At 38.7% G+C, this 18,029-nt stretch overlaps 1 protein-coding gene across 2 annotated transcripts in view; it reads right to left on the bottom strand.

Annotated features, from left to right (window-relative positions):
* UBE2R2 (ubiquitin conjugating enzyme E2 R2) overlaps positions 1-17,036 on the bottom strand; it is a 98,709-nt gene extending 81,673 nt beyond the window's left edge. The window contains exon 1 of one of the 2 annotated variants that reach the window (XM_088838064.1): positions 16,258-17,036. In XM_088838064.1, coding sequence (XP_088694190.1) covers positions 16,258-16,434 — 177 coding nt within the window. In that variant the 5' untranslated portion in view covers positions 16,435-17,036. The remainder of the gene's footprint in view (positions 1-16,257) is intronic. The other variant, XM_055427303.2, reaches the window with a different exon arrangement.
* Positions 17,037-18,029: the final 993 nt, after the last annotated feature.

Below are 18,029 nucleotides of genomic sequence, written 5' to 3'. Positions count from 1 at the left end.
TCTTTAGCTCTCCAGTAAGATGCTCTTCCATGGATCCTCATGGTTAGCCCCACCCCTTCCCTATGATTTTACTCCAAGTCACCTTCACCTTTCTTCAGAGATGTCTAAAATGTGACACACAAAGATTTTTTACAACCTCTTCCCAACTTCAGACTCTACCTCACCGCTTCACCCTTCTTTCATTAGAGAACTTACCACTTCTAAGATGCCACATACTTTTTTTGTTCATTGCCTATCTCTCCCATTGAATGTTCCATGAAGGAGAAAATTTTTGGTTTTGATTCACTGTATCCTCAGCATCAACAAAAGTGCCTGACACAGAGTAAGTGCTCAATAAATCTTTGATAATGAAACTACCAATAAAAATGACAAACTTTAAAATAAATGTTCTCCATATTTCTAATACTAACAGCTTTAATTATATATGAGAAAGAACATATTTATGGTTTACTTAGGTCCCAAATTCTTCCATAAGTGGTAAAGAATTACCTAAGAAGCTAAAATATTCAGTTTAGCAATACTTTCTACCCATATTCTCATTTACTAAGGAGATGTATTACTGACTCAAAAATATATTAGATATGCTATGAAACAACTTCTGTATCTGAACAAAAATCAAAACTGTCAACTACTCATTAAAAACATACACAACATTGTAAATTAACTATACTTCTATTTTTAAAAATCATACACAAAAATCACTGGAATAAAATTATGCAAGCTATTAGCAAAAATTCCACAGCTTAAGAAAACTGTTTACAATTTCACAGGTGTGTCTTTCACAGTAGGAGGGAAAGGTAGTATTTGGCAATTAGAAGCCACATAACAATGAATTTTAAAGCATTCTTTTTGGCTAATAAAGAGTTTATAGATACAGTACCTTTGGAACATAAATGCATTCTACCCACAAAATAAAGCAAAATGTAAAATCACACTGAATCTCAGGAACAGGACAGGAACCTTGCTTTACATTAGAATCACTGGAGATGCCCACTAGTATACCTGGTCCCTCCTCAAAACACTCTGATTCTAGGGACTTTCCTGAAGGTCCAATGGTTAATATTCCATGATTCCACTGCAAGGGATGGGTTCAATTCTGGTCGAGATTCTGCATGCTGGAAGACACAGCCAAATAAAAAAGATTCTGATTCTACCAAACAGTGTGAGGATAGACAGGCATCTTTATTTCTAAAAGTTTCTAACATGATTCTAAAGCAGCTTAATCATTCATCCAGATTATTAACATCCTCTTAGAACACTGTCCTTCAGAGTCATCCAACATGCATTTGACTACTCCCAGAGACAAAAAATTCACCACCTTCTCAAATACTGAATTCTAATGGAAAGCATTAAATTTGGGGAATCTTATGGATGTGAGAGTTGGACTGTGAAGAAAGCTGATCGCCGAAGAATTGATGCTTTTGAACTGTGGTGCTCGAGAAGACTCTTGAGAGTCCCTTGGACTGCAAGGAGATCCAACCAGTCCATTCTAAAGGAGATCAATCCTGGGTGTTCATTGGAAGGACTGATGCTAAGGCTGAAACTCCAATACTTTGGCCACCTCATGCAACGAGTTGACTCACTGGAAAAGACTGATGCTGGAAAGGTTGGGGGCGGGAGGAGAAGGGGACGACAGAGAATGAGATGGCTGGATGGCATCACCGACTCTGTGGACATGAGTTTGAGTGAACTCCGGGAGTTGGTGATGGGCAGGGAGGACTGGCGTGCTGTGATTCATGGGGTCGCGGAGAGTCAGACACGACTGAGCGACTGAACTGAACTGAATTAGTCTCCAATTAAAATAAATAAATTAAAAAAAGATTAAAAAATAAAATAAAAATAAAGCCATAATAACCACCTTTTAAATGGTTTCTTTGCCCCCTAGAAAACTGGCAATTTTTACTGTTGTCTTTTATCTTGTCAAAACTAGTTCAAAATATAACATGTAGGCACCCAGAACTTTCAATCCAATATATCCAGTACTAGGAAACTTACGTGGAAAACACAAATACAGATATAAAAATGTGTTCAACACAGTCTTGCTTAGAAACCAAATCTCCAGGTCCAACAAAAGGGGAAATGTTAAATAAAAACTAGCTGAGGAAATGGTCAAAACATGTTGCTTTTAAAAAATGGATACACAGTATCCAACTTTTTAGATGAAATATAGTATATTTCAGAAGAAATATATTTTAAAGTATTTTTGGATAGCTCATTATAAGTGACTTTTTTCTTCATAGTTTCAAGAACTTTAAAAACTTTCTACCATGAACACATGTTGACTTATAACTGGAGATAATACTGAGTTTTAAAAAATGGTATTGCCACTTACACAGAAAAATCCAGGCACCTCTGTACTACCCTGTACATTATTAATATTGAGCTTGTTCATAACATATGAATAACCCATATGACAAGTTAAGAGAGTTCAACTCTAAACTATAAATTCTTCTCTACTGTCACAACAGTTACAACACAATTTTCTCTATGCTTGACTCCATGTTTAACTTTGGACAGAATTCTAAATATATTATTTTAATTACGTTATTAATAAATGACAGACATTTGTAACATGCAATACATCTGACCAATGACTAACTTCCTTTATACAAACAGCTTTTACCTATTAAAAAAAGAAAAACAGGCAAAGGACAAATACAGATAACTTGCATAAATATTACAAATGGCCAGTGATGTGAAAGTAAGTTAGATTTCATTCATAATTAAAAGAAACCACCATCATAAAGGCCAATTTATCATGACTGCAAACTTCATATTTGACAATCCCTATGTTACACTACAGAATATAAATTAATATTTTTGAAGGGTAATTTGACTATCTAGTAAAATTTAAATACACAAACCCTTTAATTCAGCAAATGCACTCAAAAAAGTAGATGTATGAAAAAATGTCCCTTTCAGCTTCACTTACCAGAGTAAAAAGCTGAAAATAATTGATTTTTCTTAAATAGGGGAATAAAAAAAGTACTTCCTTAACAACTGGAATATTGTAGAGCAGTTAAAAATTATAAGATAATTCATAAATATTAATAATGGAAAGATCTCCAAGATTAAGTTTTTTTAAAAAGATGCAGAAAAATACTTGTAGTCTAACTACATTCATAGTTTTAAAATACTTAGATGTGTCTGTAGATAAATGGAACATTTCTGGAGGATTACGTTCAAACAGTTAAGTGATTTTCAGGGGCCAGACTTTCTTACTGCTTGAACTGTTTTTCTGGACTGATTTTAAGAAAAATTATTAAATCAACACCCTTAATAAATATCCCTCATTACATCTTTTGGGCTTCCCTGGTAGTTCAGCTGGTAAACAATCCGCCTGCAATTCAGGAGACCCTGGTTCGATTCCTGGGTCAGGAAGATCCCCTGGAGAAGGCAATGGCAACCTAGTCCAGTATCCTCACCTGGAAAATCTCATGGACAGAGGAACCTGGAGCACTACAGTCCATGAGGTCACAAAGAGTCGGACACAACTGAACGACTAACTCGAGCACATTACATCTTTTAATGTTAGGAAATATATATTCCTATATAACACCTACATGATAGATTAATCCATCATGAAGTTAGTATTTTCCCCCAGCAAACCTACTACACTAAATTTAAGTGGCTCCATGTTGAAGCTGAGATATGACAAGATCCTACATGCGGTGGTTTATGAATTAAAGTGGGTCGAGAAATAATGTGGAAAAATTAGGTAGCTAACTAGATTTGGTGCTGGAGAAGACTCTTGAAAGTCCCTTGGACAGCAAGGAGATCAAATCAGTCAGTTCTAAAGGAAATCAATCCTGAATATCCATTGGAAGGACTGATGCTCAAGTTGAAGCTCCAATACTTTAGCCACCTGATGCGAAGAGCTGATTCACTGGAAAAGACCCTGATGCTAAGAAAGACTGAGGGCAGGAGAAGCCGGCGACAGAGGATGAGTTGGTTGGATGGCAGCCTGAATCTACAGACATGAGTTTGAGCAAACTCCAGGAGAAAGTGAAGGACAGGGAAGCCTGGCCTGTTGCAGTCCATGTGGTCACAAAGAGTCCAACAGGACTTAGCAACTAAACAACAACTAGATTTGGGGCCAGAGATTACCATAATTACTTTATAACAAATGTATGGTGACCTCCAGAGTTAGAAACATAATAACATTCCTTTACTTTTAATACTATAAAAGTAGCTTTAGTTTGGAATAAAATATAATTATCAGTCCAGTTTCAAAGTCTTAAAACTGAAGACAGGTGTTTAGCAGTTAAATATATTCAATTGCCAACAAATAATTTTTGGAGAAAGAACAAGTGTTTGTGCAGATATAGAGAAACTAGAACCCTCTTTCTACTATTGGGAATGTATTTTGGAAAACAGTCTAGCAGTTCCTCAAATAGTTACACACAGAATTATCAGATGACCTAATAATTATTTTCCTAGGTAAATACTCAAGAGAAATGAAAACATATGTCCACAGTGAAACTTGTACACAAATGTTCATATCAGCATTATTTATAATTGCCAAATAGTGGGAAACCCAAACATTCATCAACTAATGAATGAATAAATAAAAGGTCCATACAATGGAAGATTATTTAATAATGAAAAGGAATGAAGTGATACATGCCACAACATATATGAACTTTGAAAACAACATGCTAAGTGAAAGGCCATATATTAAATGATTACATTTATATGAAATACAAATCTACACATTTACAGAAGAGCCAAATTTATAGTCCCAAAAAGTAGACAAGTTGCCTAGAGTGTGGGAGAAATGGGAAGTGACTGCTGATGGGTATGGGGTTTCATTTTGGAGTGAAAATGTTCTAAAATTGTGGTAATGGTTGTACAATGACTAAAAGTCATTGTACATCTAAATGGATAAATTGTATTGTATATGTTATATCTCAATAAAGTTTTTTTTTTTCTTAAAGGAAGAAGAGAAATCAATTATAGTCTTAAGAGGCACATCACCAAAAGCAACTGGGGATCTTGATTCAAATGAAATTACAAGTATATCTACGACAAAACTGGGAGAATATGAACACTGGATATCAGATAATATTAAGGATTATTATTTATTCAGTAAGTATTAGAACAATATATTTTTTTTTAAAGATTCCTTATCTTTTAGGGACTCCAGTATTTAGGGGTGAAAGGACATGTCTGGAATTTACTTTAAAATAATCTAATTAGAAAGAGTAGGAATTAACGGGAGAGAACCCAAGAGGTCATTCATAGTGAATTGGGTCTTAAAGATATAAATTAGAGTTCAAAGACTAAAGAGGGCATGAGAAGACATGAAAAAGACAGGTAACAGCTTAAGAAATGGCACTGTCAAAGACCACCTATGGGGCAAGAACAAAAAACACAGAAAAGTAAGGAACAACCAGATCATGAAGAGTCTTATATGCCATAATTTTTAATTTTATGGAAGACGGACTGCTAACTTTTTTTTTTCCTTGGTGGGGACAGGTCAGATTAGAGCTTTAGACAGGTTACCCTGGTGGCATTATAGATTGAAGGGCCACAAAACAGAGTCAAGAGGCTACTGTCACAGTCCAGGGGAGTGACAACTGAATGGGAACTCATATGGTGGGAGCAGAAATAAAGATTAGAGGCTAAAACCTGAGACATGAGATACTAAAAATAACTGAATATGCAGAAAGAGGGAGCAGAGACCATCTGGACTGATTTCTAGCATGTAGGCTTATGCAACTGGGTAGACAATGTCCCATACACAGGAAAGTGAACACAGAACAGGATTAAGGAAAAAGGTAGAGTTCAGCTTAGTGTTTAGTGTAAAAGGACATACTGGTGGAAATGTGTTAATAGCCAGGCAAAAACTCAAGCGAGGGCTAATTAGAAAATATAGACATAAAAATCTTTAGGACATATTTGGTAGGTGGAACAACAACCAAGGAGAGTTTGTTACAATTGACACAACACAGAAATTTAACCTGAATTTGGGCAAACTCCAAGAGATTGTGAGGGACAGGAGGCCTGGCGTGCTGCAGCTCACAAGGTCGCAAAGAGTCGGACACAACTTGGCAACAGCTGCCTCCCTACTCCACCTTGTTAAAAATTAAAGTGTTTATGTAAATAGAATGATCAAGATGTGTTAATTTTATACTTAGACTATATATTGAAGGCAGGAGGAGAAGAGGATGACAGAGGATGAGATGGTTGTATGGCATCACTGACTTGGTGGACATGAGTTTGAGCAAGCTCCAGGAGTTGGTGATGGACAGGGAAGCTTGGCATGCTACAGTCCATGGGGTCACAAAGAGTTGGACATAACTGAGCGACTGAACTATATAGATATAGATATAGGAGAAATAAGAACACATACATATTTGGCTAAAAGTCATCAAAATTATTCTTTAACAAATTGCACACATGCAGTGTATTTTCAAAGCACAGCTATAAAAATGTACTTTTCTAATAATTCTGATTCCTTTAATGTATCAAGAACCATTAAAATATTCATAACATTTACAATCAATATTTAAAAATCCTCCACTGTATAAAAAATTCTGCACTTCTAAAATGCACTTCTAGTCTGCTTTTAAAAGATCTTATGTCGAACTTCCCTGGTGGTACGGTGGAGAAACTATCTGCCTGCCAATATAGGGGACATGGGTTCAATCCCTGGTCTAGGAAAACTCCACATGCCATGGGGCAACTAAGCCCATGCGCTACAGCTACTGAGCCCATGTGCTGCAACTAATGAAGCCCAAGTGCCTAGAGCCTGTGCTCCATAAGAGAAGCCAAGGCGATGAGAAGCCCGAGCACCACAATGAAGAGTGGTCCCCAATCACTGCAATTACAGAAAGCCCAAGCAAAGCAACAAAGACCCAGCGCAGCCAAATATAAAAAATAATAAGGAAATAATAAATAAAATTTTTAAATGATTCAAAAAAATAATAAAAGATCTATGTCTTCAGCTATTTTTCAAAAAGGCTAAAACAACTGAATTTAATTATTTTGCTTTATTCAGTAGATTTCCAAATGAAGTTAAGCAATCCTTATCTTCACGGGACTACAAAAGTCAAAGTTGCTATTTCTAGCCAGTTTTCCCAATGCCTCTTGTTATCACTGCTCCAAAATTCTTAACCTCTTTTAAGGAGCCCGTTACAAAGATCTTAATTTCCTATATTACTATAACCAAGATTTCAATCTTAATTAATTTTTAGCTAACCTTCAGTCACTAAGAACATTAGATTTAACTGAGGCAACCTAGCAACTACAGAAAAATGTCATTGAGGGAAAAACCCAAATAAAATAAAAGTTCTCCAAAAACGGAAAGCACAAAACTAGAGGAACTACACAGTCCAAATACTGACCCACTAGTCTAACCACTATATTCAAGAAAAGGGACTAATCACCTAAGATCTATGAAGAAACTCAGGTATCAGTTATTTCTTGAAACTGCCTGGAGAACTGGGTGGAGGGACAACCGTCCTTCTCAAAAGATGTGACCTCTGCCAAAAGATTAAGTATTACTCTTTCAAGTCCTATGCCAAATGCTAAGGAATTTCAAAGACTGAAGTAAGATCTAGTCATTTCTTAAGAAGCCCATAATCTAAGAATTTATTTAGACTCTCACACTACTAGGTTTGGTCACAATAGAAAAAAAAATTTTTAAGCTAAAAATCTTATTTTCTTAGTATAACACATGACCTGAAGTAACTTTTTCAGTTTTAACACTTACACTTTCAGTTTTACACCATTTTTATTTAAGGAAACTCTCTGTACATTACTTATTCAACAATTTATCAATAAAAAATGGTTATATAAAAAAAGTGGTAACTCATCAAATCCAAACTCAGGAAGTGTACTCCCCTTAAAACCCTTTTAACATAAGATTCCTTAGATACAATCTAAATTCTACAGAATTTCCGTATCTTCAGTTTAAGACGTCTCTTTTTTTATCTACCTATTTTTCCTTCATTCTTAAACGTTGAAACATGATTAACAAAGAGAAAGAACTCAGGGTAAAAACCCTAAGGACAGTTACTATATATTTTTTTCCTTTCTTTAAATTTTAATGAAGTACAGTCGATTTACAATGTTGTGCTAATTTCTGCTAAGTGACTCAGTTATATGCATATATATTATTTTTCATATTCTTTTCCATTATGGCTTATTACAGTACATTCAATAGTTCCCTATATTATCCAGTAGGACCTTGTTGGTGGTTTTTCCCTTCTTTTTTTTTTAATTTTAGCGCTGAAGTTTTCCAGAAGGATTAGCTTATATTGTTCCTCTCCCTATTTAGCCAGTGGGAGAAAGAACAGTTATGTGACAAGACCAAGATGAGCCTTAAGTAATAAGGTTTTTTGTTTGTTTTAAACTCAACTACCACAGGACTCAAATGAGCTTTGTTCCCTTCAAAGCAAACACCTCAGAAGGCTGGCTATATATCCACTCCAACAGTGCTAGACTGCCACTGTTCAAAACTCTTTTTTGAGAACTGCCCTCAGAATCTATTGTACAACTTCTTAATGTCCTTATTAGCGGCAAATTTTTGCTTCCTGTGGACCTTGTTTTTAACATCCAAAGGTGATTCAGATTCAACTCAGTAAAGGAGGAAAATAATCTGAGTAATACTATATTTTAGTCAAAAACAAATGTGTGGCTTCCCTCATGGCTCAGTAGTAAAAAATCTGCTTGCCAATGCAGGACCCCTGCCAATGCAGGACATGGGGTCGATCGCCAATCCGGGAAGATCCTGCATGCCACAGGGCAACTAAGCCTGTGTACCACAACTGTTGAGTGTTATGCTCCAGGGTCTGGGATCCACAATATGGGGCATATGTGCCACAAATCCTGAAGACTGAGCACCCGAGAGCATGTGCTCAACAAGAGACACCACTATGGTGAGAAGTTTGTGTAACAAAATTAGAGAAAAGCCCACATAGCTATGAAGAGCCAGCACAGTCAAAAATAAATATTTTAAAAACATTTTTTAAAAAAATCAAATATGAAGTATTATTATAGAAATTCTACCTGTGCCTCTACCAACAATTTCAAAAGTTTCAAATCATATGAAGGATATTTTTTCAATAATGAAACTTTTTTGTTTCACCATATATATATATATGAAGTATGATTTCCAGTAAACTTAAAAATCTGTATTCTAAGCTTTAAATCACTCTTCTATAAAGAATCACTAAGTATTGTCCAACTTTTTGTGACTTTGCCAATATTATCTTATAAATGGTTATTTTCAAAGAGATAATAAACATTCAATGTTTATAATCTGAATTACTATGTATGCTACTAGTGAGTCACATAATCCAAATTATTTCAAGGGATTTATCCCTCAAATTAAGCATCAGCTGCCCATGCAGCAAATATAGCAAAGCATATAACTAAATAACTGTGAAATCTGACTTCCCTGGTGCTTAGACAGTAAAGCGTCTGCCTACAATGCAGGAAACCCAGGTTCAATCCCCGGGTCGGGAAGATCCTCTGGAGAAGGAAACAGCAACCCACTCCAGTATTCTGGCCTGGAGAATCCCCTGGATGGAGAAGACTGGTTGGCTACAGTCCATGGGGTCTCAAAGAGTCGGACAGGACTGAGGGACTTCACCGTCACTTTCTTTGTGAAATCTAAAAATCCAAATACACATAGATTGAAACTATGGCAATGATCTCAAGATGCTATAAAATGCATGAATATATGGCTTCCTCTGATGATTAATTTTTTAACATTTTATTTTGGAATACAGATTCACAACATATATTTGCAAAGATAGTACACAGAAATCTGTTTTTCACTAAATTTCCCCCAATGGCTGCATCTTACATAATTATAGCCCCATATTAGAACTAGAAATTTGACACTGGTACAATATATGAGTGCAGTTCTGCATCATTTTATGGTCTGTATAGATCTGTGTAACTACCAACACAAGATATAGAACTATTCCATCCACAAAGATCTCATGCTCCTCCTTCATAGTCACATCCATCTGCTTCCCATAACCCAAACATCTCTAACCCCTCCTCTCTCCCCCACCACCCCTCTGCATTCACTGGTTTGTTTTAATCTTTATACTTTTGACATTTTAAGAATGTTAAACAAGTGGGACCATGTAATCTTTGAGACTGACTTTTTCACTCAGTGTAATCTTCATTCAAATTATTACATATATCAATAATTAAAAAAAAATAAAGATGCTGTAATAGAGATAAGGGATACCAGTTAAAACTCAACTGAAAAAACAATAAGGTCTCAACTTTACACTGCTCAAGTTTCCTATGATGTTTAAATATACTTGGAAAAGTACTGACATTATTTTAAAAGCATAAAGCAACACTGTATTAAGAAATTTAACTTCCTCTATGATCCAGTATGACTTCAAAGACGTTTACCATCATCTCTAATCCCAAAAGTAGCTTTTTTAGATTTATATTCTGAACTCTAGCACATCCCACTCTTCCCATAATGAAAAAGTTGCTATCAAAGGAGTCAATTTGCTAATTAAAAAAAAAAATCCTTCTCTAATATGACTTGTCACTCTCTAATCCAAGTGGTCCAAGAACAACATCAAAATCCAATTCTTCAGTCAATTTAAGATTTATAAGCAGAAGTTGTAATAATCTCCCTGAAATTTGAAGGAACAAATTACCCTTGTGATCTTTAAACTTGTACAATTTAAAATAAAAAGTTCCTTTTCAAATGTTCCAAAAATTTCATTTATTTATTTATTTGACTACACCATGCAGCATGTGGGATCTTAGATCCCCAACCTAGGATCGAATCCGCAACCTCCTGCAGAGAAAGTAGAGTCTTAACCACTGGACCACTAGGGAAGTCCCGTCCATAAATTTTATTTTCTTAAAGCTCCATTTCTGTACCTTCAAACATCATCCAAAATAATAAAAGATCTCACCGAGAATAACACAGGCTTTAGAATCAAGCAGTCTGATAATCCATCTTGATATTACAACTTCCTAGCTGAGGACCCCAAGCAAGTTAAATAAGCTCTGTGACTGTTTCTCTATATACATGAGAGTAATAGCAGCACACCTCACAGGAGAATTGTATGAAATATTCTATATAAAGTACATAGCACATAGTAAGTACTCAATAAACATTAGCTACTAACATCTACATTACTGTAATAAGGATAGTAGTGTGTATCTGCAATTAGACATGACATTCAGAGTTTTGCATGTTTTAAATTACCCTGCCAGTAAGTTTATAACAGTAATTTACTGTGTTGCAACAAAAAGATATTTAATTTGCTATTAAAACAAATCAACCAAAGGTGCTTAAAGTGGATATTCACTTTCTATGTTAAATACATATCCCCAAATCTTAATATTCCAATTCTTTTTTTTCCCCCCTGAATATTCCAATTCTTATATGGAGGCAAATTTATGTAAAATCAAACCTTAGTAATCCAAACTAAAATTTTCTCTTCAGTTAAGTATTTATCATCCCATAATTTCAGAATCAATTCATTTAAAGATACTTAAGCATAAACTCAATAATAATTTCTCACTGAACGAAGCTGAAATGAATTAATTCCGTGCTGACAAAACACTTTCAAAGAGGTTCAGCTGAGTCTTATTCAGATATATATGTAGCTGTATATGATGAAACATCCAAAAGAATTTCACGAACATGAAAGAATTAAAAAGTTTAAATATGACCTTTCAGCAAGAAAGGAATTCTGTTGTCTTAAATCCTGAATTTATAACTCTTCCTGTTATTTTCCCAAACTATGTTAGCAGAGGTGGCCAATTTCTTAGATAACCTCTTTTATTTCACCTGTATCCAACAAACAGATTCTTCTGGAACCTTACTTAGCCTAGGATCAATAAGTTTTAAAAATGGAGCAGAATATTTAATCATGACAGACTGTGGTTATGTTGACCAATGAACTAACTGGCCTTAAAACTTTGATTTTAATTACCATTACAATTCTGTCAGTAACACCTACCCCTCACATTTCTGCACAAAGACTTTTATGAAGATTATTCATAAAAGTTCTAAGGTTATCAATATCCTAATACTCTTCCTATCTGAAAGGTAGTGACACGTCTATAGTGCTTTGCCTTTGGTGTGTGTTCAATAATTATTGTTTATTAACACAAATCTCTGAAAAAGAGGAATCAACATGCAGCAAAAAAGTACTACGGAAACAAATCTTTCATTCAAAAAGAAATGATTCTTATTGATCAAATTTAAGACACTGATGCTGGCATTTAAAAAATTTTTATCAGATGATTTCAATAGAAGGGTCTCTCACAGCTAGGTCACAAGTGCCACCTAGCTGATGGCAATTCTAAGACTTCCTGGACTCATTCCAAATCTGAGATGTGAAACTAGAAAAATAAGCATCTTGGAATCAATATAGTAAAAGTATAATCTATGAAATACTGGAATGATACATTTGCCAGGGATGCAGGCTGGGGACTAAAACTGCACTCAGTGTTCCAAATCAATAGACATTAACCATGTTTCCACTTAAAATATTCCCTTAGTTCACCCAGAACTCAAGACAAGTTCAGCTTCCAGAAAAGGGTACAGCTAAAAGTCCTAAGAGGTGTTCTTAAAGTGACTGAGAAAGAGTTTTAAACTAAGAAAATTTTAACTAACTGAAAGACTTATCATAAAATTTTTTTAAAAAAGCAGTATTTTACAATGTCAAAGGAGTTTAATTTTGTTTTTAAAGCTGACAATCCAAATCTCTTAAAACAAGGATTCAGTTAACCCTTCTCAATACAAACTAGTTTGCGTGTTCTCATTGTCTTTTGAAGAAAATTTATAAATAGTTCTCAAAAGGATCCGTACGCCAAAAAGACAAAGCTATTTAGAAAAATTGTTTCAACTATATATTAAAAATTTCAGAGTCATAAAAGTTTTTATGGGGCAGGGAAGGGTGGCACGTGAAGAACAGATTCCAGAACAAATGAAAATAATGTATGTCCTTTATCTTAAACAATTACTATTGAAGAGTTTCTTTAATATAAAATGAAGTGTTATATTTGATAAAGAATATCCTATTAAGGAAAACTCTGAAAATATAACAAATACTTCCTAAATTTTATCTGTTGGGAGTTATCCAAAAATGGAACACACCTGTATTTCATTCCCATACATTACTGAATAAAATCAAAACTACAAAACCTGCAACACTTTCAGCATTTTGTAACACTTAAATGTTATGCATATAATGAAAGAGTCACTCTCTCTGATCTTCAGACTCACTGCTATCTTGTATTTATATAAATAATGCAGGAGTTACAAGGGGGTTCTATACAAAAGCCGCCACACTAAGTTAGAGTCATTATCAGGAGTTACTTGAAAAGATAGTTGTTTCTAAAAGAAAAGGGGTAAATTTGTTAAAAGTCATTACTATTGCTCACATGATCAACAAGTTCCTCTTCCAGTAACATAAAAGAATTCCAACTTGCTCCACAAGAGCAAAATTAAGATCAGAAGTGTTCTGGGTATTCTAAGTTATCTCCTACTTTGTGTTCTACAACGATTGACCCCAGAGGAAAAGTTTGAAGCAGCAAAGAAATTCACTGTGAATCAATGAGATCAAGAAACTGGACAAAGGACTCCCCTGAAACTCCTGGCTTCCAAAGCAGGGTTACCAGGGTTTGATCCCTGGTGGGAGAACTAAGATCCCACATGCCACGCAGGACGGCCAAAAAAATAATAAAAATAAAAAATTTTTAAATTAAAGAAACTGGACATAAAGATAATGAGGCCAAAGAAGAGTTTATAACACACAGAAAATCAAACACAAGAAACTACTTTTGCCCACCATACATCCATATTCCCCTCGATCCCCAACCCAAGCTAAGAATCACACAGATTCAAGATATTTGAAAAATACATTGAAAAAACAAATTTGTGAAATACAGGTCTCACAAGTCTCTACTACAACAGATGCCACAGTTAAAACAGACTAGGGTCAACTAATTCATGGTGAGTAAGATCAGTTAGAAGTCTATTAATATGTAAAAGGTAAAGGAGTTAAATTATGAAAAATTTAAAATGACTGGCAGCCCACTGCCTTTGGAAACTATAATACCATAAAGAAAATAGTTTCACTTGAAAATAAATTATATTAAAAGTTTAAGAACCACCATTTGATCAGGGAGAATAGTAGTAGAGAAAGATCTGTGCCAACTTTTAACTGCAGCTGTAGTGGACACACTAAAAGCCTTGTTTCACAAAAGCAGTGAAATAAAAAACAATGGTTTTAAACCTGTCACCAGTGTTAACTGCTCATGACCATAAATTTGCCTTTTCCAATAATGGACTTTGGAATAAAAAGCCATTTAATAAAGAAAAAAGAAAAGCAGAAGAGAACAAAATTCTCAGATAAGACTAAAACACTAAATCTGTTTAAGAATTATCATACATTTTTTACATGTCACAAAAGTAAAATATATATACATCTAAAACATAAAACAAAAAGAAATTTTTTAAATAAGACTGAATTTAAAAAGCAGTTGATTTAAATCAGTGCATGCTTCAAGGAATCCTCCTTCCATATTACCTATGCCACACTCCGTTCTCAGTTACCTCAGCAAAACTGTTACCATTTTAAACCCATTATTTCCTTTGTTTGTTGCTTTTTGTTTTTAATGCACTGCGTAGGAGTTAGACAATTCTAGTTAGTAACCATTTATCCTGACAAGCGATTGTCCCAAATAATGATACTTTTTGGAAATTAAACTTCATTTCACTAAAGTTAGCCAATAGATTTTCCAAGTATTTTCCTCTTAAGAGTACAATGTATGGTTGGTATATACAGTATTCTAAACACTAAACGGATACTTTTAACCAGGTATTAAGTGACTATCACAGACATGTATAGTAAACATTCCCCAATCAATTCTTCACATTTTCTACAAAACAGACCCAATCTCAACTCTGAAACTAAGGCTTCTACCTTTAGAAGAGTAGAAACTAAAGTAACTGGGCAGTCCTTAAAAATACACGTAACTACATGACTAAGATACTCATTTAAAACTTATGCCAAGATAGCCCCTCCCTTCAAAACAAACTAAGACTGACTCACAGACCTATTTTACTTAATTTTGGAAATTAAAAAAAATAATTTAAAAGAATTCCTAAGCACTCATTTCCTCTCTGTCCCCTACCATTTAAAACTTCGACCTTCAATCTGTGATTTTCCCCTTAAAAAAAAAATGGTTAAATAAAAACAAAAAGACCCTCAATATCTCCAACTATCTATTTGGGAACTGAAAAAACTACTGGATTCAGGGATGATAAAAACCACTGTTCTAACATCCTCGAAAACAATAGAAAGCACATCTACGGTCGCTAAGGAGCGGTCCTACTTTGTGAAACCATCCCACCGCAGATACTTTTCACCGGTGAGACCACCCCCCTCCCCGTTTGCTAGAGTTAGCCATCTGAGCAAAAGGTTTCAATTTTGTCTCCCTGAAGTGGGAAATTATCAATCTCCCTACATAACATGTTCTGCCCTCAGTGGATATTTCTACACGGGAGGCCAGGGAAGGCAGGGGTGAGTGCAGTAAAGTTGGTGGCAGGGTGAGGACAAAGGGCATTTTGGAAACAGCACTAAAGTAAATAGAAAATGAGGACAGAAAAGGGCTAAATTCGAGTTCCCTCAAGTGGCTGATGGCAAGAAAACGCAGGCGCCCTTGTTTACCACCCCTAGGGTCCTATTCTCCATTACCACCCACTGGAATGCGAAGTTGGAACCACCACTATAAGCAAGAAGCCCTCAAATCCCCAAAATGTCAGGTCAGTAGGCAGACTCTGGAATGACAGGCCGATACCCCTCCCCCCACCCTCCTACCCCCCCCACCCCCAAAAAAGGTCCAATCCCATAAGTGCAGGTCACTCTGCCCTCTGGGGTAGTTCCAGCCAGCGCCGAGATGGTTCCGGTGGGAGGCCGTGGGGGACTGACCACCTTTCTTTCCGTGCACCCTCGGCGGGGGAAACAAAACAAAGACCTCCCCCCTCCTCCTCTGGTAGCCACTACCCTAGCCACAGAGGCTTTCCTATTTCCCGGTGCAGGCTGGCCTCCCGCCCCCGCCCCCATGACAAAGAAAAGGCACCGGGTGAGCAAGCGAGGCCTTCCTGCCTCCACGGATGGGGGGAGGGGGCTGCCGAGGTGAGGAGCCCCCACCGCTCCCCCGCGCTCCCACTCTCGGCGGGGAAAACAGCCGAAAACCGCGGCCTCCGCCGGGGGAAGCCTGGTCTGAGAGGGGGTGGGGTACCTTGAAGTAGCCGCCCTCGTAGAGCGTGTTAGGGGGTCCGAAGATGGCAACCTCCCAGTTGTAGAGGTCGGATTCATCTACCAGGGTGATCCGGAAGCCCTCCACCGGTTCCTCCTGCAGGGATTTCAGCTCGAGCATCAGGGCCTTCTGCGAACTGGTCATCTGCTGCTGGGCCATCGCGGCGGCGGCGGCGCCGGGCCGGGGCCCCAGTCCTCACGCACCAGCCGGGCCGGACCAGGCCCCTCCCCTCCGCTCGCCCTCTGCCGGGCCGCTCCGGGCCCCTGTCTTCACACACCCGGCGGCCCGGACCAGGCCCCACACGGCCCGTGGGCCGGCCCGGTTCCTCCTCACACACGACGCGGGCCGGGCCGGGCCCTTCTCCTCACACTCGGGCCGGGGTGGGGGGAGGGGTGGAGAGAGTTAAAGAAATTCGCTCCGGGTCTCGGGCCTCCCCCCCCCGGAGGGGGCCTCAACTTGGTGGTGGGGGGGGGGAGAAGAGGTGGAAGCGGAGGAAGGCGGCTAAAGGCCGGCGACGGTGAGGAGACCGGGCCGGGATGGCCCGGGAGCGCCGCGCTCGCTCGCTCTCTTGTTCTCCTCCGGGGCCGCCGGGGCCGAAGGGCGCGCGGGGCCGAAGGGCGGGGGAAGCGCGACACCCGGGGGTCTCGCGGCTGCGGCGGCGGCGGCTGCGCGGGGGGAGGGGCGACGGCGGAGGAGGAGGAGAAGAGCGAGAGCGCCTAGCGCCGCGGGAGCGACGAAGCCGAGAAGGAGGGAGGGAGGAGGGGCGCGCGTCGGGAGGGAGGGCGGCTCTTGGCTGAGGGCGGCTCTAGGCGGCGAGCGGCCCGACGCGACGCGCGTGCGTGCGCGCTCCCCTCCCTCCCCCCCGGCGCCCTCCTCTCCCTCCTCCCCCTCCTCCTCCTCCCACTTCCCCGCCTCCTCTCTGCCACCCCGCCAGGTGGCGGCGCTTTGTGACGCCGGCGCGCGTCCCCCGCCCTTAAAGGGCCAAGCGGCAGTGGGGGGTGACGGTGGGGGCCGGGGTTTGAGGGTGGCCCCTGGGGATGCCCTTGGCCCCAAAATGACGGTTGTGCGGCTTGACGCTTCGTTTCCAAAGGCGCGCCCGGAAAGGGACCTCTGTCCTAGAGCTGTCATCGCCCTCCTCCCCCTACTTGTATTCTCAGCCCTCCCGCAGTTGTCCTCCTAAGAGCTCTGATCCTCTGCAGGCCTAACGTCCCCTCCCCACCCCGCCATGACACACGGTCTGTCGTCCCAGCACTCAGTAGGTGCTTGACAAGGATGTGCTGACAGTACGGGTTTTGTCGGTGGGAACAAGCGTCCTGACACTTCTGCCGGTCCAGCCCTCATGCCATTGTGTCCTTGGAGAGCAACGTGTTACCAACTTGTGGGGTTGAAGTGCAGTTTCCCATCCGAGAAATGGGGAAGGCAGATAGGTCAGTTTCTACTTCCCTTCTTGACTACAAAGAGGAAGTTGTGAGAAATAAAAAGAGAAGTAATCATACAGACTGAACCTGGGTTCTTGGCCCTTTTCTGTGTGATTTGGGACAAATGCTGTGGCTATCCTCCATTTACCCATTTGTAAAATGAGGTACTTGGTTGAACTTTGACCCCCTGCAGATCTTAGAACTGGGGTTCTTTTAAAATAATCATGACTGAAGTGAGATGTGGAAATGGCCTGCAATCCCCATAATTTAGGCCCCGTTTCTCTTTGGAAGGCCTGTCCTATGAAAACTGAACATTTTCTAGAAAAGCCAGGATAC

This window comes from Moschus berezovskii, chromosome 7, assembly GCF_049115385.1.
Source record: "Moschus berezovskii isolate FMDL1 chromosome 7, NW_MosBer_1.0, whole genome shotgun sequence".
NCBI classification, from domain to species: Eukaryota; Metazoa; Chordata; class Mammalia; order Artiodactyla; family Moschidae; genus Moschus; species Moschus berezovskii.
Note: the sequence above shows the minus strand (reverse complement) of the source record. Positions and strands in the feature narration are given on the sequence as shown.